Source organism: Pelophylax lessonae (genome assembly GCF_965119305.1).
Source record: "Pelophylax lessonae genome assembly, chromosome: 8".
NCBI classification, from domain to species: Eukaryota; Metazoa; Chordata; class Amphibia; order Anura; family Ranidae; genus Pelophylax; species Pelophylax lessonae.
Genome location: NC_138775.1, coordinates 161,494,762 through 161,522,041, shown reverse-complemented (window position 1 = coordinate 161,522,041; position 27,280 = coordinate 161,494,762). Strand labels below are relative to the sequence as shown.

The 27,280-nt window shown below is 43.7% G+C and overlaps 1 protein-coding gene across 1 annotated transcript in view; it reads right to left on the bottom strand.

Annotated features, from left to right (window-relative positions):
- Positions 1-11,359: 11,359 nt before the first annotated feature.
- LOC309562209 (uncharacterized protein) overlaps positions 11,360-27,280 on the bottom strand; it is a 127,522-nt gene continuing 111,601 nt past the window's right edge. The window contains exons 7-8 of the mRNA XM_082266328.1: positions 15,438-15,626; positions 11,360-11,697 (exon numbers count right to left, since the gene is read on the bottom strand). Coding sequence (XP_082122454.1) covers positions 11,398-11,697; positions 15,438-15,626 — 489 coding nt within the window. The 3' untranslated portion in view covers positions 11,360-11,397. The remainder of the gene's footprint in view (positions 11,698-15,437; positions 15,627-27,280) is intronic.

The following is a 27,280-nucleotide window of genomic DNA, read 5'->3' as shown; positions in this document are numbered from 1 at the left end:
TTCGGTGCATCGCTAATTTCCACAGCCTCTAACCACCTCCTGTACCATGTCCACAGCCTCTAACCATCTCTTCTATCATGTCTGTAACCTCTGACCATCTCTTGTCTTTTATTATGTCTGCAGTCACTGAGGGGGTCTGGAGAGGAGTCAAAAGTGGGAGTGCTGTCGGGATGGGGATCACAGGAGAAGTCGGACATGTGTGGACTGGGGAGAGGAGACTACAGGATAAAACCAGAGCATAGTGCACCTAAGAGGAGGTCAGTGACAGTACTGCCCGGCCAGTCTGAGGGGGGGTCACTGATGTAAGGGGGCACTGTTATAAAGGTTCCTCCTTATATCAGGACACCCCCCCTCCCTTCCTTAGTGCATTCACTCTGTGGAAAGTGGTCTCTGGTCACCAGAGTCCCCCCTACATCAGAGTTCTCAGCTTTTTCACCCGTGCGCCTTAAGTGACACCCGCTCCGAGCTGCGGCAGTGGCGCTTCCATCTCATCCACTGTAAAACAAGGGACCATTTTGAGTCGCGCTGTATCCAGAAACGAAACCCTAACTGCAGAGGTACTTTACACTACAAAGATTGTCATTTATTTTAGTAAAATATGCTGGGTGTGACATGGATTTTCTTCTTATTTAACATGTATACATAGACATTTCATGAAACTTTAGGTCATGAATATTTACGTGAAGTCATGGAAAAGTCATGGAAAAGTCATGGAATTTTATTGGTAAAAATGTGTATGAACCCTGCCTTGAGATGATGCAATGATACCAGCAATCCTACCCTCATGGCTGGCCAATGCCACAGCCAAATCATCCTTAGTGACGTAGGGTGCGGTAGAAGTACTAGGAATAGCTACTATGCTTGACAACCACAATGGCTCAGATTGGAAAGATGCCTCTGGCTCTTCAGGAGGAGTAGACACAGTGGAAACACGGCTAGGACCTTCAAGGCCTGACGGTGGCATCACAGTGCCTTTTCCAACTGTGCCCCCCCCCCCCCCCGGCCCTTTTGCAGGCAGAAATTGCTTTAAAGCAAAACAAACTTGAAGTGTACTCAAGGCTAGTGCCAAGCTTATACAGCCTAATGCACACAGCAAGGTCAAGGCAAAGACGAACATGCGGACGCTTATGCGCCAGGGCAAACACAACAAACATACAGTATGGGGTAAGAGCAGCTTAGGCTGAATCTTGTTTGTCACAGCTGATACCATTGAAGTGATCAGCTCAGGGTAAAACACAATGTGAAACAATAGGCAAAGAACAGTGATTTAAATCAAGCTTTGCAACAATCCCATAACAGCCTCAAAAAGATGTAACTTGTAAGCCTAACATCCACAGTCTCGTGGAGGGATACATATGGCACATGGTCTCTGTTATCTTTTAACAGGAACAGTGCATAAAATATTTACAATTTGCAATTATGCCAGCAATTTTTACCTTTTAAGATTTTCTGAATAAGTAAATATTTTAAAATGGATTCACCAGTGATGCCGCAGGATTCTGTTTTGAAACAGGAATCCAATCTTCACCCATCACGGTAAGCTTAGTCTTGGTGACCTTCAAGGACTGGGTCCCCTATATAAAAAGGGCCACGTCCTTGGATCTGTAGAGCCCCCTGCATGGCGCACCTTTGGGGTTTGGTATTCCAAGGGTCCAGATCCCAGGGTCCAGCGCCTATAAAGTACAGCATTACAAGCAAAACCTTGTATCTGCTTCCCGAAGCTCAGGTACCAACGTTTTAGTCCATTGACTGTTTAGGATGGATCTGATAGCTTAACCCCTTAGATTCAATGATCTTTGATCAGGGTAAATAGCATAATCTTCTGTCTTCTTTTGAAGAGAAAATAATAAAAATGTGGAGAGACTCTCCACAGTGATCATCACCTTTAGACACTGGTGAAAAAACTGAGGTACTTCCTGTGTGGGAGGGGTTATATAGGGGGGCATCAACTTTGATTGGTTGCCAGTGTCCTTCACCTAAAGGTGGCTATATAACCCATACGTTATGATTTATGGCTCTGTGTCCCGTGATGTACGAAAATAAATAATTTTTTGCAATTTGTACTTTACAACACAGGCTTCCATTATTCAAAACCATGGGATGTCCCCAAGCATTACAACAGGGGTGGGCAACACATCAAACAATGCCAATAGGCCCAAAATAAGGCAATCACATTTCCAAACTCATAGTGGCTTGAAACTAGAATCAGCAAAGGCCTGAGAATCCATCTGGTAAAACTTAACAAACGTGAACAGAGAACTTGGTGGCAGCCTTGCAAATCTGAGAAAGACACCTGGTGATGAAAAGCTCAAGGCTACATGAGTCAAGTAAACCCTAACAGGAAATAGAGGATTCCTATACTTTAAGGCACTAGCCTTAGTGAGAACCTGCCTAATCCACCTAGAAAGAGTGGAAAACAACACAGGACACCCCATTTGCACGCCTGTAGGCAGAACAAAAAAAATTAGATTCTCAAATCAGATAAAAGCAGTGGATGAGAGATAAAGTTGCACTGCACATACCACATCCAAAGAGTGCAGAGAAATGTTTTTGGGATGCTTTGGAGCTGGACAAAGAGAAGACAGGACAATGTCTTGAGTAAGGTGGAACGGAGAAACCACCTTGAGGAGAAAGGAGGCCCAAGGCCTCAAAACCACCTTATCCTATGAAAGACAAGGAAGTGTTCTTTGCAAGTTAAAGGCCACCAGTTCTGACATGACAGTCACAAGCAAAAACACCTTAGAATTAAGGTTAGCCAAGGGAATATTTCAAATGGGTTCAAAGTAAGACTTCTATAGAGTCAACAGGACCAGATTAAAGGATAACTTCACCTGCAGGGCTTGTAAATGGGCCTTCACAGTCAATTCAGAACTAGGGATGGATGAACATCGGCCGTGGCGGTTTGCGAACGCCAGACGCAAATTTTCTCAAAAGTCAGCGAACCGCGAGTTCGCGGCGGGCCCCATTGACTTTAATGGGAGGTGAACTTTAAAAACCTTTAGGTCATATTTGCAGCCACAAAAGACGTACTAGCTGTGCACAAATAGTCCCAGCACATGGACAATGTCATAACAGAAGTATTGCAATTGAAAAAGTTGCCCTAAATTTTTTTTTTTTTTTACAGCAAAAAATATTTTTTATATTTTCATAAATCAGCCCGAACTGACAGCAGCCGGTAAATACATTGTCTAATACATATTGGGTCCATTCACAGATCTGTAAAATGGGTCCACATCCATTCCACAATTTGGCGGAACCTTTACAGACCCATTGTTTTTCATTTCCAGTCTGAAAAATTAGGCATTCACAGGATAAAGAAGTAAGTGTCGGCCATTCCAGGCCCCAAAAATTAGCCCACATGCGTTTACCTGACAGCTAAGAACGTAGTATTCTGTGGCTGAAGGTACATTAGACATTCACATGATACAGAAGTAAGTGTCGGCCATAAAAGGCCCCGAAAATTAGCCCACATGGGTTTAACTGACAGCAAAGTACTTCGTTTTTGATGGCTAGAGGTACAGTAGGCGTCCACAGGATACATAAGTAAGTGTCGGCCTGTATAGGCTCCAAAAAATACCTCACATGGTTTGAACTAACAGCAAAGAACTTTGTTTTTGATGGCTAGAGGTACAGTAGGCGTTCACAGGATATATAAGTACGTGTCGGCCTGTATAGGCTCCAAAAATTAGCTCACATGGTTTGAACTAACAGCAAAGAACTTCGTTTTTGATGGCTAGAGGTACAGTAGGCATTCACAGGATACATAAGTGTCAGCCTGTATAGGCTCCAAAAATTAGCCCACATGGGTTCAACTGACAGCAAAGAACTTTGTTTTTATGGCTAGAGGTACAGTAGGCATTTACAGTATACAGAAGTGAGTGGCGGCCTGTATAGGCTGCAAAAATTAGCTCACATGGGTTGAACTGACAGCAAAGAACTTTGTTTTTATGGCTAGAGGTACAGTAGGCATTTACAGTATACAGAAGTGAGTGGTGGCCTGTATAGGCTGCAAAAATTAGCTCACATGGGTTGAACTGACAGCAAAGAACTTCGTTTTTGATGGCTAGAGGTACAGTAGGCATTCACAGGATACATAAGTAAGTGGCGGCCTGTATAGGCTGCAGAAATTAGCTCACATGGGTTGAACTGACAGCAAAGAAATTAGTATATGATGGCTAAAGGTGCATTAGGCATTCACACAGTATACAGAAGTAAGTGTCGGCCTGTGCTGCAAAAATTAGCTCACATGGGTTGAACTGACAGCAAAGAACGTAGTATATGATGGCTAGAGGTACAGTAGGCATTGACAGTACACAGAAGTAAGTGGTGGCCTGTATAGGTTGCAAAAATTAGCTCACATGGGTTGAACTGACAGCAAAGAACTTTGTTTTTGATGGCTAGAGGTACAGTAGGCGTTCCCAGTATACAGAAGTAAGTGGCGGCCTGTATAGGCGGCAAAAATTAGCTCACATGGGTTGAACTGACAGCAAAGAACGTAGTATATGATGGCAAGAGGTACAGTAGGAATTCACAGTACACAGAACAGTTAAGTGTCGGCCTGTATAGGCTGCAAAAATTAGCTCACATGGGTTGAACTGACAACAAAGAACGTAGTATATGATGGCTAGAGATACAGTAGGCGTTCACAGTATACAGAAGTAAGTGGCGGCCTGTATAGGCTGCAAAAATTAGCTCACATGGGTTGAACTGACAGCAAAGAACTTTGTTTTTGATGGCTAGAGGTACAGTAGGCGTTCACAGTATACAGAAGTGGCGGCCTGTATAGGCGGCAAAAATTATCTCACATGGGTTGAACTGACAGCAAAGAACGTAGTATATGATGGCTAGAGGTACAGTAGGCGTTCACAGTATACACAAGTAAGTGGCGACCTGTATAGGCTCCAAAAATTAGCTCACATGGGTTGAACTGACAGCAAAGAACTTAGTTTTTGATGGCTAGAGGTACAGTAGGCGTTCACAGTATACAGAAGTAAGTGGCGGCCTGTATAGGCTGCAAAAATTAGCTTCCATGGGTTTAACTGACAGCAAAGAACTTCGTTTTTGATGGCTAGAGGTACAGTAGGCGTTCACAGTATACACAAGTAAGTGGCGACCTGTATAGGCTCCAAAAATTAGCTCACATGGGTTGAACTGACAGCAAAGAACTTAGTTTTTGATGGCTAGAGGTACAGTAGGCGTTCACAGTACACAGAAGTAAGTGGCGGCCTATATAGGCTGCAAAAATTAGCTCACATGGGTTGAACTGACAGCAAAGAACGTAGTATATGATGGCTAGAGGTACAGTAGGCATTCACAGTACACAGAACAGTAAGTGTCTGCCTGTATAGGCTGCAAAAATTAGCTTCCATGGGTTTAACTGACAGCAAAGAACTTTGTTTTTGATGGCTAGAGGTACAGTAGACATTCACAGTATACATAAGTAAGTGGCGGCCTGTATAGGCAGCAAAAATTAGCTCCCATGGTTTGAACTGACAGCAAAGAACGTATTATATGATGCTAGAGGTACAGTAGGCATTCACAGTACACAGAACAGTAAGTGTCGGCCTGTATAGGCCCCAAAAAATAGCCATTCAATGGACATGAAATGCCTTTTATGCCGCTATATTTAGCGAAGACAAGGACCAGGAATTTTTGTGGGTTGGTGGCGGCCTGGCAGATATTTGTGGCCTGTGATGAGGAATTGAATGAAACATGGTCTACTGGTGGTCACATGTGTTGAATTCCTCAGAGATCCATGCCTCATTCATTTTTATAAATGTGAGGTAGTCTACACTGTCATGAGCTAGGCGAGTGCGCTTATCGGTCACGATCCCCCCTGCTGCGCTGAAAGTCCTTTCGGACAGGACACTGGACGGGGGGCAAGCCAACAGTTTCATTGCAAATTGTGCAAGCTCTGGCCAGAGGTCAAGCCTGCCCACCCAGTAGTCCAGGGGTTCATCACTCCTCAGAGTGTCCACATCGGCCGTTAACCCGATGTAGTCGGACACCTTTTTTTTACGCTCCAACATTTGAGCCACAGAAGCCTGCCTTTTTCCAGAACAATGTGACAACGGCATCATGGAAGGTGGAGTGTTGAACAACTGTGAGGAGACAGGAGAAGGAGAAGAGGCTGGACAGTGAGAGCGTGGAGTGTGGCTTTGTGGGTTCTGACGGTGTTGCTCCCACTGGGCTTGGTGATGGTCGGATTTCAGGTGCTTTCTTAAGGCAGTTGTCCCTAGGTGAGTGTTGGGCTTACCGCGACTTATGCGTTGATTGCAAAGGCTGCAGATGGCAACATTGGTGTCAGCAACGGACACATTAAAAAAAGCCCACACTGCGGAGCCATGTGCCGGCATCCTGGGAGCGCCAGATGTGACTGTACATGGTTGATGGCTCACTCCTGATACATTTGCAGTCTGCTTTGTACCTCTTGTGCAATGCAAGTTCTGCCTGCCTCTCCTCCCGGTCCGTCAGTCCGCCAGTTCTACAAATAATTGGCCAGTAACTGTTGTCACTGTGTGGAGCACAGTTACACAGCAAAAGAGGCCAAATTTTTGCAGGACTAAAATACAATCTTAGAAAAGTATACTGTTAAATAACACCTCACTTCAATCTGTGGTATTGGGGGGGCCACAGGTTTATCACACCAGTTCTACAAATAATTGGCCAGTAACTGTTGTCACTGTGTGTAGCACTGTTTACACAGCAAGAGGCCAAATTTTTGCAGGACTAAAACACAATCTTAGAAAATGATACTGTTAAATAACACCCCACTTCAATATGTGGTATTGGGGGGGCATTGGTGTATCACACCAGTTAAGAAAATTGGCCAGTGAGTTAGGCACTGTGTGTACCAGACTTCACTCAGCAAACGAGGCAATATTGTTGCATGACAAAAATACACTTGTAAAAGTTTACTCAGATAACCCCCACTTCAATATGTGGTATTGATTGGGGGGCCATTGGTGTATCACACCAGTTCAAAAAATTGGCCAGTGAGTTTGGCGCTGTGTGTACCAGACTTCACTCAGCAAACGAGGCAATATTGTTGCATGAAACAAATACACTTGTAAAAGTTTACTCAGATAACACCCCACTTCAATATGTGGTATTGGGGGGCCACAGGTTTATTACACAAGTTCTACAAATAATTGGCCAGTAACTGTTGTCACTGTGTGTAGCACTGTTTACACAGCAAGAGGCCAATTTGTTGCAGGACTAAATAACACCCCACTTCAATATGTGGTATTGGGGGGGCATTGGTGTATCACACCAGTTCAAAAAATTGGCCAGTGAGTTTGGCCCTGTGTGTACCAGACTTCACTCAGCAAACGAGGCAATAGTGTTGCATGACACAAATACACTTGAAAAAGTTTACTCAGATAACACCCCACTTCAATAGGTGGTATTCGGGGGCCACTGGTCTATCACACCAGTTCAAAAAATTGGCCAGTGAGTTTGGCGCTGTGTGTACCAGACTTCACTCAGCAAACAAGGCAATATTGTTGCATGACACAAATAAACATGTAAACGTATACTCAGATAACACCCCACTTCAATATGTGGTATTGGGGGGGGGGCAATTATCACACCAGTTATAATACATTATAAGTGCTTTTGTCACTGTGTGTAGTGTTGCTGCAGAAACGCTCAGTCTCACCACCACACCTGTCACAATGCTGCACAGTGCACAATAATACTACTAATCCACTATAATATGCTTTCTACAAAGTATATTATACCGTGGATTACCCCCCCCCCCCCCCCTTTTTAGTGCACTGCACAGCAATACCAAAAAATTTGCAGCCCTTTAAATGACTTTTGTGGACATTAACAGAGCGATTTGTGTCATTGCTGACGATCTCTAATTGCCCCTACAGCAACCATTGGATACCTCTCCCTATACTTAAGAGACTGTAATAGACCCTATAATGACATTGGAGCCCTTTAAATGACTTTTGTGGACATTAACATAGCGATTTGTCTCACTGCAGCCGATCTCTAACTGCCCCAAAAGCACCGACTGGATACCTCTCCCTAACCTGAACACAGACTGTAGAAGGCCTATACCGAAATACCAGCCCTGAAAAGGACTTTTGTGGATCTTCACAGCGCTATATGTGTCTAGCAAACTCTCCCTGATGAGCACAGCAGACCTCTCCCTACACTGGCAAAAAGTGGAATGTGAAATGGCCGCCAGGTCAGGTCTATTTATAGGGTAGGGGACTGTCCATGTGCTGGAATGTTTCAATTGGCTGTCCCGTTCCACCTGGCGGCTGTGTCATAGGTCAAAGTTCTGCCCAATGTAAACGAATATGGCCGCCACGAACGATGCCATGTGTTCACAAATTTGGCGGGTAGCAAACAAGCAAAATTTGCCACGAACCGACTGCCGGGCGAACCGCAAGGCCATCTCTATTCAGAACTACAAGCTGTCAGCTGTGATGGCTGACTATAGATGCAGTCTGTCCATTCACAGAAAATTGTGAATGAATGACAGGGTCGTGTAGGCTGAGTCCCACAGGGCTGCGCTGTTTTGAATTGTGACGGCGGGTGCAGGGAGCTGATTCTCTGCCCACTGTCACAATGAGGCTGGGTGTGGTTGGAGATGCTGCAGGAGCATAAATATGGGTGGAACATGAAACATGATCCGAAAGGTGAACTTATCCTTTAAGATCCCATTGAGAGACTGGTGAACTATGTGAGCTAACCTATGAACAAAGGCCTTTGCCAAGCTAATGAACAGCCAGGGGTTTCTGAAAAAGTATAGCCAAGGCTGAAACTTGACCCTTCACAGTGCTCAAGGCCAAGTGCTGATCTGGCTCAGGTTGGAGAAAGGACAGGACATGTCCTACAGAGTATCGACTAGGGTGAAAGTAAATCTTCCAAGTGAATTGGCAGATTTATCCCCCCCCCTAATTCCTCAGGACTTGGGGTTCAACTGTCAAGCTGTGAAAGTCAGCAACCATGAAGCAGGATGACAGACCAGCCTTTGAAACAGCAGGTCAGGTGGGGTCAGTTGGGAAGTGCCCACCGAGTGGCACTTTAAGGAGTTGTAGATGTCCAAGTACCATGCCCTTCTAGGCCAGTCTGGTGCCACCAAGATCACCGGGATGCCCTCCCCACTTAACCCTGTGAAGCAGCTGAGAAAGAATCCCCAGTGGAGGAAAGGCATATATTAGCTGGAACTGACCCCACAGGGTCACTAGCCCTTCCACTGTGAAGGCTCTTGGATCCCTGGTCCTGGCCACAAACCTATCAAAATTGCTGTTGAAGTGGGATAACAACATAACCCAATGGTGACAGATGTCATGGAGCACTTTGAAAAGTCCAGGCATTAAGGATTAAGAAAGTCCACCTGCCAATTGTTTACTTTGGGGATCTGGACTGAGAACAAGGCTGAATTATGCTTTTCAGCTGCATCAGGGATAGGCGATTTGCCCTTATTTCAAGACTGTTGATGGGACATCTGGACTACCATTTTTCTTGTACCATTTCTGTCTTCAGGACACCTCCCTAGCCTAACAGGCTGGCATCTGTTGTGATAATTATTCAGGTTATGAAAATAAAGAACTTCCTTGATTCCAGCATAGAGCTGATTAGCCATTAGGTCAGTGATATCCTGGTCCTGGAATAAAGGCGCATGGGCCGTTCAAAAGACTAAGGGTCCTTTCACACAGGGCGGACTGTTTTTTGCTCCACTCCGGCACTTTTTTTTTTACGGACACGGATGACACTTGTGTCATCCGGTCCGTATGTCCGTTTATCCGTTTGCAGGTGATAAACGGAGATAATGCATGTCAATGGGATTGCGGATGTCAGCAGATGACACCGCTGACATCCGTTTTTGCGTCCGTTCCGTTTTTTTAAACGGAAGAAAAATAGGGTTCTCTTCCATTAAAAAAAACTGATCTGATCATAAAGGACGCAAATCTGATGTCAGCGGATGGTCATCCGTTGACATTCGCAATCCCATTGACATGCATTTTGTTCGTATTTCATCCGCAAAAAAATGGGGTGAAATACGGACATACGGAGCGCCCGTGTCAAAGGACCCTAAGGGAGTTTGTGAATCAGCACGTTAAGCTGCAGAGGTCTCGAAAACATCACTTTCTCAAAGGAGACCTTCATGAGGCCCAGTGCTCTCATGCAAAATCAGAAGGAAGAAAGCTACTTGGAGTGTAGGGTCTTGGAGTAATGGGAACATGTAACTATGCATCCTTGATGCCCAATAAAGATAAAAATTCCCCTTGTTGCAGAAATGCAATTACAGACTTACCCAATTCTATCTGGGACTTTTGGAATAACAACAAGGTGTTTAGAACCAACATGTCTAGAATAGAGAAAGGTTTGAATATAATTCAATACATTTATCAGCGAGAACTGGAACAGTCACTCTAGAAGAGTAAAGTTGCTTCAAGGCAGCCTGAAGGGTCCACAATATTATCATAGAAACAGAGAGGTTTAAAGGTATAAAAAAAGTATTTAAAGGTATAAAGCAGGGAGGAGCCAGGGATTAAAATTTAAGCCTGTATTACTGGGACATTATGTCCTGGACCTAAAGATTCAAAATACCCCGAGTTCAGGTGGCCAAAAAGGTCTAGAGACATTTGCAGAAGTAGGGAGCGCCCCTTTATTGTGAGGAGAAGTTGGTGCCAGACTTGCCTGACTTGAATGTCCAGGACTTATGAGGAACTGAATGTAGGACTCAGCTTTAGAAATGGAGGTCTGGAAGGGAAAAATGGAACTCTTTCCAATTCCAGCAGCTGACAATTTTGTCGCAAACACCTCAGCAGCTTTCTTACTGGGAAAGAGTGTGCTTTTTATGTATGTGCTTTTGTGTTATGATATTGGGGAAATCAACTCAGTGGTAGAAGCATTTGCAGTGATTCCACACCAGGTCCAAACTGTAGCTGAATCTATGGCTTGAACCAGTGTGGTAAGCCACCTCAACTAGGTACTGCTTAGCCAATCTCTCGAGAAAAGCATATACTTTGTCAGGCCACAGCCAGTCACTGTACATCCTCTACTAGTAGGTGAACTGGAAAGTACCTAGTAGATTTCTTGGATTTGGGATTAGATCCCATACTGGGGATCCAGAATGTAGGGACAGCTCTAACTTCAAACAGAACCATATCTTGTTTACCAGATCCTTACTGGTTTCTTTTAGCTTGGAAGAGAAAGTGCAACTGTCCATCCTCCCTTGAGGAGTTCTATACTTTGAGAGTTCACCTTCCACTTCCTCATCTTCCTCCTCTGGCAATGAACATGTCGATCAATAACTCAGCAGGGGAGAACATTTCATTTCCTGAGCACCCAGAGCACACCCTCAGTCAGTATTTCTATATCAGTGCATGACAGATGAGCTTACATTTTTATTAAAAATGTTTTTTATAATTACAGTTCATTTAATGAATCTTCTTCAATTACTACAAAACTTGGAGAACCTGAGATCCCCTCTATACCAGAATCTAGGTCTAAGTTTTCGAAAGTTTCTCCAAAAGAATCTGGTAGATCCTCCATGCCCTGTTGATTGTCAATATCAAGCAGATTAGGGACAGCTGTAGTACTTGTAGAACTTATATAGTCTTTGGGTCCTTTTTGTTGCTTCAGTAGCTGCTGTCTATCCTTTTCTGAGTTCTTAGAACCATCAGTATTGGATTTTGGTCTTCTTTGGGGTCTTTCAAGGGACTGGCTCTATCAATTAGTGAAAAAGGAAAAATAGATATTAAAGATTTAAAAGTATAAATAATAAAATAAATAAATAAAATCCAAGCCAATTGATGTGGCTGCTTCTTGTTTATCAGTAAAAATTAATGAAGTGGTTCATGTGAGTCAGAACTTGTGGCAGATTTGGAGGGTCAACTCCAAACATAAGTTGGACAACCTGGCAGTTTACATATCTAAACAAGGTGGTAGTAAGAATACTTGCCCACTGAGATTCCATTTACCTATTAAGGTAGCATACTACCTTACCAGCGGCCCTGTACTAGTAAGAAATTCAAGCTTCTGTCTCACTACATTGCAGCAGATGTATGGCACAGTCCTATCAATTTCTCTTTTTTTCCAGGATGGCCTTATTTTTATGTACCACATTGGAGCCGTGGATATTTAATTGTAGTTTCCAATGTTACATTAATGAGGCATTCTCCGGCTTGTACCCTGTCCTTCCCCCCTGCCAGAAGGTGTTGTCTTGGCTCCCCAAATTCTGGGTGGCTCCGCATTTAAAACATTCCTGTACTTTAACCATTTAGGTCAAAGTTTCAGGTCTGCTTTAGAGAGAATCTGCCCATTTAAGGCAAAATGAAGGGTTTTCCTGTAAGAACAACCCCACACCTGTTAATACTACTGTCGTGCTCTTTTTTCACTTTGTTGCTCTCAGTAAATAACCAGTGCTTCTGGGTGTGAGGAACATCTGACCTCCTTCTAGGATGCAGCGTTTGGACCTGAACACCCAAACACTGTCAAATGAGGAGAAGGAGAACGACAACATTACCCGTCCAGCTAGGATGGAGGGACAAAGTTATAGGGGAGTGAGGGGAAGGTGATTAACAGTGAGGGATAGTTTTTACTTTCTATAAAACCTATCACTTTGCCCTGACTTGTCTTTTTAATTCCCCATATGCCCCCAGAATATACTTACTTTTTTCTGCTCACCAGTTGCTCTCTTCAGAGCTGGAGGCCAAAGGAAATACCCATTATTTAAAGGGTATGAAGGAGCATATGACTCACTCCATGTGACAGCGCTGGGCCAATCAGCATTGTCAAACATGGAGTCCATTGCAATGCAGAACTAATTTTGTAGGAAGTAAAATTAGTGCCATAACCATAAACATTTAAGTTAATAGATTACAGCTCTTGAAATGTCAATATTACTTTACATGAATATTGATATAACATATACAATTCATTCATGACCAGAGTTTTGTGAAAGCAGAGGGTTCCTCCAAAGGTTGCTAGATGTTTTTGATCAGTGGTAAATATGTCAAATGGCAAAGCCATCTGCATGGCACCAGTGGACCCTCTACTGCTCATTTGTTCAAATAAGTAACCACTGACACCAATGCTTTCATCTGTCTGTAAGTGTGACATTCTTTCCACATTCCAGTAACTACCTACATAAGCTCATTCTTCCACCTAGTAACCTTAGATGTAAGGGGGCTCTTTACTACTGGCCATCAAAGTAAGGGGGCCCTTCTGCCACTAACCACAAATGTAGGAGAGCCCTTCTCTCATTTGGCTACCAACTAAAGAAAGCTCTTCTATTGATAACAAATATAATCATTTATAGCAGGGAATCACCCGAGACCTGAAAATGTTAAGGGTTCCTTAGCTGTAAAATAGGTGAGAAAAGCTGATAAATATACTATTGGCGCTTTTCCACTGCATGGAACCGAATGGTTCGGCTCGCTTTTGTGCTTTTCCACTGCTGGTACCGCATGGTATGGTGTAGGAACGGTTTGGTACGGTACGGTATGGCGGCGCTTTTCCACTGCATGGAACCGAACGGTACGGCTCTTAAAAACAGTACCTACTCGATAGTGGTTCCAAGAGGTACCATACCCCGGTACCATATCCCACAATCCTTTGCATGCAGTCACTACTAGCCACTGATTGGTCAGAGAATCCCACCCACCCCGTTGTTATTCCACCCACTTAACTTTAGTACTACTTTAGTGGAAAATCAAACCATACCGTATCGCACCGAACCGTTACAACACCGTACCATGCGGTACCAGCAGTGGAAAAGCAAACCGAGCCAAGCAGGGCCAAGCAGGGCTGAGTAGAGCCGAGCCGGTACTTGCAGTGGAAAAGTGTCATATGTTAACCACTTGCCGACTGCTCACAGTATATTTACTGCGGCAGTCGGCCCCTCACAGGCAGAGTGACGTAGGTCTACGTCGCTCGCCTGTGAGGCTCTGGGGAGCGCGCTCCCGCTCCCGCGCGGTCACGGACCCCCCCACGCGTGTGGGAGAGGGAGAATGTCAGGCAGCTTGTGTAAACAAGCCACCTGTCATTCTCCTCGCTGTAAAGACACTGATCACTCGGATCTAGTATGTAGATCCGTTGATCAGTGTCCTTACAGCTCAAGCCACAGCCAATCACAGTAGAAAGCACGCCCCTAGGGACACACACAGCCCCTCCCTCCCAAATAAAGTTAACCCCTTCACTACCAGTGTATTTTTACAGTAACAATGCATATATATAGCACTGATTACTGTAGAAATGTAACTGGTAACCCCAAAAGTGTCAAAAATGTCAGTCAAGGGTCCGATCTGTCCGCCCCAATGTCGCAGTACCGCATAAAAAATCGCAGATCGCCGCCATTACACGTTAAAAAAAAAAACACCAAAAATGACAGAAATCTTTCCCTTTGTTAGTAAACGCGATAACTTTTGCGCAAACCAATCAAAATACGCTTTTTGCGATTTTTTTTACCAAACATAGGTAGCATAAAACAAATTGGCCGCAAAATGTACGCTATTTTTTTGTTTATAGCGCAAAAAGTAAAAATCGCACGGGTGATCAAATACCACCAAAAGAAAGCTCTGTTTGTGGGAAAAAAAGGACGCCAAATTTGTTTAGATACAGCGTCGCACGACCGCGCAATTGTCTGTTAAATTCACGCAGTGCCGAATCGCAAAATACCCCCTGGTCGTTTAGCAGGAAAATCCTCCGGGGCTTAAGTGGTTAAAGGCTTCCATACTGGATCCATTCCAGCAATCCTCTTCTAAATGTAAAAAATCATAATATTTTTGCAAGAAAATGACTCAGAACCCCTAAACATTAAAAATAATTTTTTAGCAGAGACCCTAGGGAATAAAATGGCGGTCGTTGCAATTTTTTACGTCACACAGTATTTGGGAAGCAATTTTTCAAATTCAATTTTTTTTGAAAAAAAAAAAAACACTTTCATGAATTACAAAAAAGAAAACAGTAAAGTTAGCCCATTTTTTTTTTTTTTTTTATGAGGTTACACCCAGTAAATATATACCTAACATCTCATGCTTTAAAATTGCACACACTCGTGGAAGGGTGCCAAATTTTGGTACTTAAAATCTCCATAGGCTACGCTTTAAATTTTTTTACAGGTTACCAGTTTAGAGTTACAGAGGAGGTCTTGTGGTGCATTGATTGCTCTCGCTCTAACATTCACAGCGATACCTCACATGTGTGGTTTGAACATCGTTTACTTAAGCGGACGTGACCTACGTATGCGTTTGCTTCTGCGTGTCCCCTCCTGCCGCCTGTAAAAATGGCGCTATGATTGTTTTTACGGTGCAGGGAATCGCTGCCATCGTTCAGATGTCTCCATTCAAACCTGAGGACGTCATATGATGGACGGTGGTATGAAAGTGGTTAAAAATATTTTTGTTGCCTTACAAATGTGTGTAACTTCATTCAGGGCATTTACTTGACCTATTGACAATACTTACACTGGACAGTTCTTGATTAGGTTCTTCTCCTTGTCCTTTGTCGTTGAAGTGTGCAATAGGTACCTCCTGAACACTAAAACTTAAATTCAAATTCAGGTCTTCCAAGTTCTCTGGACAATCCTGTATTTGCAGGTTTTGTTTTCTGCGGAAAATCTTCTTGAACCATTTCTGCATTTCTGTGAAGCATTTCTGCACAAGAAATATTAGTTTTAGCAGTGTTTTGGCTGTGGTAAAGACATTAGCGCCAAAATGTTATTTGCCATTGAAAACTCATTACTATGCCAAAGTAGGCTAACTGTTGTGAACAAATTGTAAAACATTGGGTTATTTACTATGTACACTGGATAGAGATATGAAGAGATTACAATTATATTGCATGTAAGAAAATTCCTACAAATGTCCATTTCCATTCTTTTTATAGGTTCATTGCCACTTGAGAGCAGCCTGTAAGAAATTTAAAAATGAACAAGAGGTATGCTTTTTGGAATTGATATAAACAAATAGACAACATATGTATTTCAAAACCAGATTTAGACCTTGTTCACATTGAATGCGGCTTTGAAATCGTGCAACTTGACTTAAAATTGCGCGATTTCAAAGCTGCATGTCGATGTGACTTTAGGCGCAACTTGGCAAACATCTGTGCGACTTCATGCACAGATGTCTATGCAAGTATATAGGTGCATTTAGACTCAAAACAGCTCAACGCTACAGATTCATTCACGCACTAGCAGCGCTACAGTCCATGAAATAAACCATGAATCAAATATTGAATGTATGGATGAACAAAATCAATGAAGGAAAATCCATGCATGCAGTCCCAGATTGTGAGAGGATGATGTCAGTGGGTATATCCTTGCAGACCCCCAAAAAAGCCTTTACCACACCGCTGTGTACACCCAGTAGTGGGGACACTTACCAGAACCAATCTGTATATAAGCAGAATATAGTAAGCGGGAATGCCTTGGACGCCTTACTCCTCTGCGTAGAGAACACCAACCGGGACCACCAGCAAGTATCTCATGTATATCCCCTCATCAGCATAGAACATATGTGTGGGAAATAAAACAGCAACATAGCGTAGTACTGCTAAAATATGTATGCCTTTATTCCCAGCCGTAACCCTTCACACATTGCACTTACAGAAATGACAATTCTTTAAACATGTCAGGAAAGTCAGCCGTTAGTTCCTACCGCTATGTCCCGTCCTAGACGAATACAGCCCGGTACCTGGCCATACGCCTCGGGGGATCGCGTGTCACCACGGCTTCCTGCTTCCTACGTGATTGCGTCACCACGCTCTGACGCGTTTCGTCATCAAGTGACTTCCACCGAGGGCGTGGTGACGCTTCACAATCACCTCTATTTAAATGACTGGAAAGAGGCGGAGACGGCTGTGCGCCGATCACGTGGTAAGGTGAAGACCGTACCACTTCCGCCCTCTTCTTCACAGTTCATCATGTATACCGCACTTCCGCCCTCACCAGGCATCCCCGCCCTCACCGTTCGGGACCAGGTATGCGTGACAACACACACCATACGATCCAGATCCAGATCATCAGCAGATCATAAAGCCTGTACAAAACCTAATTGAATAGGCAGTATTACATCAGACTGAATGCTGACATGCGGCTATACTTACATAAAGTGCATATTATGGTACATCAATACTACAATTAAATCTTAAGATATCACAATTAAATAACACAAAAGATTTTTTTTAAAAAATTATGCAACGGATCAAATTGGTAGATATAATATCAATATCACACTAAAAAATGATCATTACATTATTACACTAAAATCACAATAAAAATTAGGAAATCAAATATAAAGCAGATATGGAACTACATACATAAAGTGCAACATAGATATGAGAGGGGTCTCACAGACCATCCTTGCATGTATCTCTCATACATATTTCTATAAACACATATATGTACATTATAAAATTATTAAAATTCATACAAAATATTTGGTTATAAAAGAATTATATAAAATTATTTATAAACACTGATTAGTAATTGCTCAGGAAACAGTTTATATCCAGGTCTATGTTGAGTCCATTCGGATATAAAGAGTTGGTCTGGAATATCCAAAAAGTCTCACGTTTAGATAATTCCCTGACTCTGTTGGAAACTCTCCATACAGGATCCACTTTTTCAATACCCCAAAATTTTAGTTGGGTGGGATCCTGATTGTGATGTTCCTTGAAATGGAGTGAGACGTTGTGGTCCTTGAACCCTTTCCGGATATTAGCAACATGCTCTGATATCCTGATTGCTATGGTTCTTTTTGTCCTACCAATGTAAAGTAGCCCACAAGGGCATTCCATGCCGTACACTACATGGGTAGTGTGGCAGGTAATTAGGTCCTTGATCTCAAAGGTTTCCCCATTGGTGGATGAATGGAAGGAAGTATGGCCTCTTAAGTGAGTATGCACTTGTTTGCACGTTTTACACCTTCGACAGGCATAGAATCCTGTCCTGTTGTCCCAGAACATGGTGGGTTGTATAGGTGGGTCTAAAACTTTCCGTACAATTTGATCCCCAAACGTGGGGGCCTTTCTATATATAAAAGATGGCTTAGCTGGTAAATTGCTTCCCAAGATCTTATCAAGGCATAGCACACCCCAATGCTTCCTAATGATCTCCTCTATCTCCTTGTACTGGGAGTTATACTGGGTCAGAAAACTCCATTCATGTTGGTTAGATGGAGTACTTTCCCGTACAGCTAGACAAGATTGTTGTGTAACTGTTGCCACCTCTGAGACATCTCTGTCCAAGGCTTCCTCATCGTATCCCTTCTCAAGGAAACGCTGATGAATAACCTGGGCCTGTACGAGATAGTCAGCATCGGTGGTACAATTTCTCCTCACCCGTAGCAGCTGCCCCTTAGGGATGTTACGGAGCCAGCTGCTATGGTGACCACTATATATCGGGAGGTACCCGTTGCGGTCCGTGGGCTTAAAGAAAACCTTAGTTTCTAAAGACCCATTCCGCAACATGACCTCCACATCCAGATAGTGTATTGTGGACTGACTCCAGGTAAACTCAAGCTTAATGTTGTTATTGTTGGTATTAACATGCCAGCAAATCCCGCCAACTCCTCTTCCGAGCCCTCCCATATGAAAAAGAGGTCATCGATGTACCTCCTGTACATCCTGAGTTGCGGTATCTGCTGGGCATAGATGTACCTATCCTCCCATTCCCCCATAAAAAGGTTGGCAAGACTGGGAGCAAATTTAGCTCCCATAGCCACACCTCGTTTTTTGGCTATAGAACTTGCCATCATACCAAAAGTAATTATTAGCCAGGCAGAATTCCAAGGCATGCCTCAGAAACCTTTTCTGGGGGTCTGGGAGGTCGGTACGTCTACTGAAGGCCCAATTAAGAGCCAACAAAGCATCTTCATGCTGAATCACAGTATATAAAGAAGATACATCCGCTGTCACCAGGAATGTCTCTTTATCCGGGGAAACTGTGACTTCTTTTAGTCCACATAGGAAATCCCTTGTGTCTTTTAGATAGGATCTTAAGTTAATTACACTGGTTTGCAAAAAGCAATCTAGGTATTCACCCATTCGTGCAGTGACAGAATTAATCCCATTCACGATGGGTCTGGCACGGGGATTGGTGGCATCCTTATGGATTTTTGGCACTGTATAAATTTGGGGATTCTATTGAAAGATGGATTTAAATATCTTTTCTCTTTCTCTGACAAAACCCACTGTTGATATCCATAAGTTACCAGGTCTTTTAAAACCTTCCTACATACAGGCGTGGGGTCCCCTTTCAGTTCGACATATGTTTGGGTGTCGGATAACATTTCTGACAGTTGGCTATGATAATAATCCTTTTTGAGTATAACTACCCCACCCCCCTTATCAGCGGGCCTAATGACCACCTCTTTCCTTTTTTCTAAGGATTCAAGGCCCTCTTGAATGTAGCGTGGATTAACAGCCTTCTTCGGCTGTAATGCTTTTACATCCTGGATGACAAGATTTTTAAAGACATCCACATGGTGGTTGGAAGGCTGTGGGGGATTGTATAGGGAATTATTTTTAAGACCACTGTCTACTCCTATCGACCCATCTGTAAAATTATTCCGATTACCATTAGCAATCCTGGTGGGATTTAGGAAGTATCTTTTAAGATTTATTTTGCGGATGTACTTGTGAACATCTATATATACATTAAATTTGTTTACAGGTTTATGCTTGGCGCATTTAAGATGTTCATTTCTTTCTGCGTCAAAGTAATATCCGCTAAATTATAAATCCCTCCTAATCCACCAGTCTTCTCTTTTTGCTGTTGGCATTTCCTCCCGGCTCTACATCCTCGCGTACGGCGTTTACCTTGGGAGCCTGCTGTATGGGACCTACATCCCTCTGAGGCATTTGGTAATCTCCCTGGTTCGGACGTGGAGGGCCCCATCCTGTCGGTTTCCCCCTCCAGGAGGGTGAATGGGTGAATACCTAGATTGCTTTTTGCAAACCAGTGTAATTAACTTAAGATCCTATCTAAAAGACACATGGGATTTCCTATGTGGACTAAAAGAAGTCACAGTTTCCACGGATAAAGAGACATTCCTGGTGACAGCGGATGTATCTTCTTTATATACTGTGATTCAGCATGAAGATGCTTTGTTGGCTCTTAATTGGGCCTTCAGTAGACGTACCGACCTCCCAGACCCCCAGAAAAGGTTTCTGAGGCATGCCTTGGAATTCTGCCTGGTTAATAATTACTTTTGGTATGATGGCAAGTTCTATAGCCAAAAACGAGGTGTGGCTATGGGAGCTAAATTTGCTCCCAGTCTTGCCAACCTTTTTATGGGGGAATGGGAGGATAGGTACATCTATGCCCAGCAGATACCGCAACTCAGGATGTACAGGAGGTACATCGATGACCTCTTTTCATATGGGAGGGCTCGGAAGAGGAGTTGGCGGAATTTGCTGGCATGTTAAACACCAACAATAACAACATTAAGCTTGAGTTTAGCTGGAGTCAGTCCACAATACACTATCTGGATGTGGAGGTCATGTTGCGGAACGGGTCTTTAGAAACTAAGGTTTTCTTTAAGCCCATGGACCGCAACGGGTACCTCCCGATATATAGTGGTCACCATAGCAGCTGGCTCCGTAACATCCCTAAGGGGCAGCTGCTACGGGTGAGGAGAAATTGTGCCACCGAGGCTGACTATCTAGTACAGGCCCAGGTTATTCGTCAGCGTTTCCTTGAGAAGGGATACGATGAGGAAGCCTTGGACAGAGATGTCTCAGAGGTGGCAACAGTTACACAACAATCTTGTCTAGCTGTACGGGAAAGTACTCCATCTAACCAACATGAATGGAGTTTTCTGACCCAGTATAACTCCCAGTACAAGGAGATAGAGGAGATCATTAGGAAGCATTGGGGTGTACTATGCCTTGATAAGATCTTGGGAAGCAATTTACCAGCTAAGCCATCTTTTATATATAGAAAGGCCCCCATGTTTGGGGATCAAATTGTACAGAAAGTTTTAGACCCACCTATACAACCCACCATGTTCTGGGACAACAGGACAGGATTCTATGCCTGTCGAAGGTGTAAAACGTGCAAACAAGTGCATACTCACTTAAGAGGCCATACTTCCTTCCATTCATCCGCCAATGGGGAAACCTTTGAGATCAAGGACCTAATTACCTGCCACACTACCCATGTAGTGAACGGCATGGAATGCCCTTGTGGGCTATTTTACATTGGTAGGACAAAAAGAACCATAGCAATCAGGATATCAGAGCATGTTGCTAATATCCGGAAAGGGTTCAAGGACCACAACGTCTCACTCCATTTCAAGGAACATCACAATCAGGATCCCACCCAACTAAAATTTTGGGGTATTGAAAAAGTGGATCCTGTATGGAGAGTTTCCAACAGAGTCAGGGAATTATCTAAACGTGAGACTTTTTGGATATTCCAGACCAACTCTTTATATCCGAATGGACTCAACATAGACCTGGATATAAACTGTTTCCTGAGCAATTACTAATCAGTGTTTATAAATAATTTTATATAATTCTTTTATAACCAAATATTTTGTATGAATTTTAATAATTTTATAATGTACATATATGTGTTTATAGAAATATGTATGAGAGATACATGCAAGGATGGTCTGTGAGACCCCTCTCATATCTATGTTGCACTTTATGTATGTAGTTCCATATCTGCTTTATATTTGATTTCCTAATTTTTATTGTGATTTTAGTGTAATAATGTAATGATCATTTTTTAGTGTGATATTGATATTATATCTACCAATTTGATCCGTTGCATAATTTTTTTAAAAAAATCTTTTGTGTTATTTAATTGTGATATCTTAAGATTTAATTGTAGTATTGATGTACCATAATATGCACTTTATGTAAGTATAGCCGCATGTCAGCATTCAGTCTGATGTAATACTGCCTATTCAATTAGGTTTTGTACAGGCTTTATGATCTGCTAATGATCCGGATCTGGATCGTATGGTGTGTGTTGTCACGCATACCTGGTCCCGAACGGTGAGGGCGGGGATGCCTGGTGAGGGCGGAAGTGTGGTATACATGATGAACTGTGAAGAAGAGGGCGGAAGTGGTACGGTCATCACCTTACCACGTGATCGGCGCACAGCCGTCTCCGCCTCTTTCCAGTCATTTAAATAGAGGTGATTGTGAAGCGTCACCACGCCCTCGGTGGAAGTCACTTGATGACGAAACGCATCAGGGCGTGGTGACGCAATCACGTAGGAAGCAGGAAGCCGTGGTGACACGCGATCCCCCGAGGCTTATGGCCAGGTACCGGGCTGTATTCGTCTAGGACGGGACATAGCGGTAGGAACTAACGGCTGACTTTCCTGACATGTTTAAAGAATTGTCATTTCTGTAAGTGCAATGTGTGAAGGGTTACGGCTGGGAATAAAGGCATACATATTTTAGCAGTACTACGCTATGTTGCTGTTTTATTTCCCACACATATGTTCTATGCTGATGAGGGGATATACATGAGATACTTGCTGGTGGTCCCGGTTGGTGTTCTCTACGCAGAGGAGTAAGGCGTCCAAGGCATTCCTGCTTACTATATTCTGCTTATATACAGATTGGTTCTGGTAAGTGTCCCCACTACTGGGTGTACACAGCGGTGTGGTGAAGGCTTTTTTGGGGGTCTGCAAGGATATACCCACTGACATCATCTTCTCACAATCTGGGACTGCATGCATGGATTTTCCTTCATTGATTTTGTTCATCCATACATTCAATATTTGATTCATGGTTTATTTCATGGACTGTAGCGCTGCTAGTGCGTGAATGAATCTGTAGCGTTGAGCTGTTTTGAGTCTAAATGCACCTATATACATGTATGAATTTATAGCAGCAGCTTTCCTTATATATTTATTTTTTAATTTTCTGGAATACTTTGGCGCCGGGTGAGTGAAGTTTTACTGTAGGTTCGGTGAGCGCCATACTTTGCTCCTATATACAAGATGTCTATGCAAGTCGCACCTGAGATCCCCAAAAATAATGCAGGAACTACTATTTCAAATCAGTGCAGCACCGCAAAGTTGGCGTTGCACCGATTCTAACAGTAACTTTACTGGTAATAGGGTGTGGCTTGTCAAATCACATGACAAGTTGCACTGATGTGAACAGCGGCCTAAATCCAAAAGTTTTATATGGTCCACACCTATTTGACTTTATTTACTATTTTCTAAAAGAGAACTGTTGCACATGCATATCCTGTTTTATTCTGAAACCTGTACTAAAAAATGGACTTTAGTTGTAACTAAGCAGAACAAACAGATGTTGTCGGACACTTTAAGAAACAAAATTACAAAGCTTTTTTTCTTCACTGTGTTTACTTGAAACCCTTTGCTGTTGGAATAATTCAAAATATATTAGCAGCTATTATTTGTTGTGTTGCAACCGTGGTCATTCACCTACCTTTACTACCTTCTCTATACCTAATGTTCATGCAGCATTCCCCTGGCATCTAAACTTCCCTCCCTAGAAAAGATATCTTCCTGGTCACACCACTCCCCTGAACACTTACTCACAAACTCACCCACTTTTAATCCTCTACCCCACCTCACCCTGGACCTAGTGTAATTTGCTTTTACCACTTCACTCAACAAATTCATTAAATCCCCCTTCTACCTGGAAGATCCAAATCTCTCCCTTCAAGCAGTGCCATCTAATAGCAAAGTAATGCCCTGGGGCCCCTACCAGGGAAATGGTGACCAGCGACGTGTGCCGTAGCAGGTCATCCTGCCCACACAAACAGCAGTCTGAGTTGCCAACCTCCCACAGATCTTTTTTTTACTGCAAAAACCGGGAAAATTTACTGACATTCTAAAATATGATGGAAATTCATATTAGCTTTAAACCAAACAATATTTAACCAATATTGTATATTTGTATATTTTATTGTAATATTTACATAATATGCATATTGGTTATGGCAAAAAGGGGAAAAAGAAAGAGAGCGAGAGAAGAGGGAAGTGGGAGGGGGTAAAAGAGAGATAGAGAAGAGGGAGGGGGGGAAGAGAGACAGGAGAGGGTATGGGGAGGGGAAAAGGAAAGAGAGAGAAGAGGGATGCGGAAGGGGAAAAGAGAGAGAGAGGAAAGAGAGAGGAGAGAGAAGGAAGGCGGGGAAAAAGAAAGAGCGAAGAGGGAAGGAGGAGGGATAAAAGAAAGAGAGAGGAGGGAAGGAGGAGGGGGAAAAAAGAGAGGGGGAAGAGGGAAAGGGAAAGAGAGAAGGACGGAAGGAAGGAAGGGAAAAAGAAAGCGAGCAAAGAGGGAAGGAGGAGGAAAAGAAAGAAAGAGAGGAGGGACGGGGGAGGGGGAAAAGCAGAGAGAGAGAAGAGGGAAGGGGAAAAAGAAAGAAAGAGAAGGAAGGACAGAAGGTAGGGAAAAAGAAAGAGAGCGAGCGAAGAGGGAAGGAGAAGGGAAAATAAAAGCGAGAGAGAAGAGGAAAGAAGGAGGGGAAAAAGAGAGAGAGAGAAGAGGTAAGGGGGAGGGGAAAAGAGAGAGAGAAGAGGGAAGGGGGAGAGGGAAAAAATCAGAGAGAGAAGGAAGGGAAAAAGAAAGAGAGAGAAGGAAGGAAGGGAAAAAGAAAGCTAGAGAGAAGGAAGGAAGGGAAAAAGAAAGATAGAGCGAAGAGGGAAGGAGGAGGGAAAAAAGAGAGAGAGAAGAGAGAGAAGGAGAGAGAGAAGGAGAGAGAGAGAGAGAAGAAGAGAGGAGAGCGAGAGAAGAAGAGAGGAGAGCGAGAGAAGAAGAGAGAGAGAGATAGAGAGAGAGAGAGATAGAGAGAGATAAGAGAGAGAAGGGAAGGAGGAGGAGAAAAAGAAAGAGAGAGAAAGGAGACAGGAAAAATAGGACTTTTGTACTTACTGTAAAATCAATTTCTCTGAGTTCATTGAGGGACACAGTGCTCCATATTCAGAACCAAAGGGTTATATCATCCCCATACAGGAGTAGGACACTAGGCAGAAAAAAGACTTGGCTATGCCTATGGGCAGTCCTAGCTGGTATATATAGGACTTCAGTTTAATAACAAGCAGTGTCAGAAATATCTAAACTCCATAGAGGGGTGGGTGCTGTGTCTGTCAATGAACTCGGAGAAATGGATTTTACAGTAAGTACAAAACAACTATTTTCTCTTTCGTTCACTGACAGACACAGCGCTTCATATTCAAAACCATAGAGGTCCCCAAGCAGTGCCAAACCATGAGGGGTGAGACAACAAAAAATCCCAAGGCTTAACACAAGATGCCAACCAGGTAACAGGAGTTCAACAAAAAAAACAACTGGAGCCCAACTGAATAACACACAGCCAAGAGGGAGCAGACCCTGCAAAACCTTGGGCCAAAAAAAACATCCGCAGATGCCAACACATCTACCTTGTAGAAATTAGTGCAAGTGTGCACCAACGGCAAGGTGGCCACCTTGCAAACCTGCGCTACTGATGCCTGATGATGGAAGGCCCAAGAAGCACTAATTACCTGAGTAGAGTGCGCTGTTATAGGGAAAGGAGAAATCTTACACTTGATAGAATAGGCCTGAGTCACCGTCTGTGTGATCCATCTGGAAAATGGTTGCAGAAGGGCAGACAGCCCATTTCTTGTCCTGTCCGTGATAACAAACATTGAGTTTGACCTCCAAAAGAGACTCCGTGGCTGCCAGATACACACAAAACGCTTAGGCCACATCCAGGGCATGCAACGCAAATTCCTTGGGATGATTGGGCCTGGGACACAGGGAAGGCGACACAATGTCTTCATTCAAATGAAAATCAGAGACAACCTTTGGAAGGAATGACGAACAGGGATGAAGAACAACCTTATCTCTGTGAATCACCAGGCAAGGTGAACGACAGGAAAACACCGCCAGTTCCAACACCCAGGAGGTGATAGCAACAACAATAGAAGAGCGCACCAACCTCGTGCATTACCAACAAAAAAGTTTACCAAAATCCAAAAAGGTAGCATACGTTGTACTTGTCTTCATTTAAATGGAAGTCAAGACCGCCTTAGGTAGGAAAGATGGGGGTGGAAAAAAGAACCACCTTATCTTTGTGGACCACCAGATAGGGAGTACACCAAACGAGCAGGTGATGGCGACCAAAAAAATTTACATTCTTAGACAGCGTTAGCAGGGGAATCCTTCTGAATTTTTTCAGAGGGCGGTTTCTGGAGAACTAAGAGCATCCCATGGCGGTAAAGAAGACTGCACTGGTGGAGTCATGTGTCGATCCCCTTAAATAAAAATATACACCAATGAATGCGTAGCTAGGGGTCGCTGAAAGAAGATCACCAAGGTAGTCACCAGGCCTTTGATGGTACTCAAGGCCAACTTCTGCTTAACACCTCGTTGAAGAAAGGTCAAAATCGGAGCCACGGAAAAGGTCTGGGATGAACATCGATCACACCACGAAATATACACTTTCCACGTACGATGGTAAATCTTACTAGAGGTAGACTTCCCGTGTCTTCAGCAGTGTCGGGATTACCAACCCAGGCAAACGTCTATTCTTCAGCACTTGGCTTTTAACAGCCAGGCCGTCAAAGCAAAGCAAGCAGGATGGAAGATCGGCCCTTGGGAAAGCAGGTCCTCCCTGAGAGGCAGTTTCCAAGGGAAGTCAGCAACCAATCGCACCAGGTCGGTGTACCAAGACCGGCGAGGCCAGTCTGGAGCCACCAGAATGAGCAGAATCCCTTCGGTTTCGATCCTGTGCAAACACAGTGCAAGAAGCTTGAGAGGATGGAAGGCATAACTCGGACGATACTGGCTGCACAGGGCCACCAGAGCATCTGTGACATCCGCCAGAGGATCCTGTGACCTTGCCACAAACCTCGGTACCTTTCTGTTGAGCCGAAACACCACAAGATCCACCTCAGGGGTGCCCCACTGCAGACATATCAGATGAAACACATCCAGATGAGGGGACCACTCTCCTTGGTCTAACACCTGCCAGTTTTCCACTCCTGGAATTAAACGCTCTGCCCACTGGAGAATGCCGGCTACTTCTAGAGCCGCTAACACACTTGTTGTTCTGCCCTTGTGATTGCTATAAGCCACTGCCATGGCATTGTCCAACTGGATCCGTACCGGGAACCCCCCAGATCCGATCTGTCCAGTGATCCCTGCACAGCCTGATCTCCCAAAGTTCCAAGACATTGATCGGTAGTCTGGATTCCTCTAGCGTCCAACAACCCTGAGCGGAGCTCACACCTAGGACACCTCCACACCCGGACAGACTGTTATCCATAGTGACCCCTGTCCAATAGAGGGGGAGAAAAGATTTGCCCTGCCGAAGAGCCAGGGA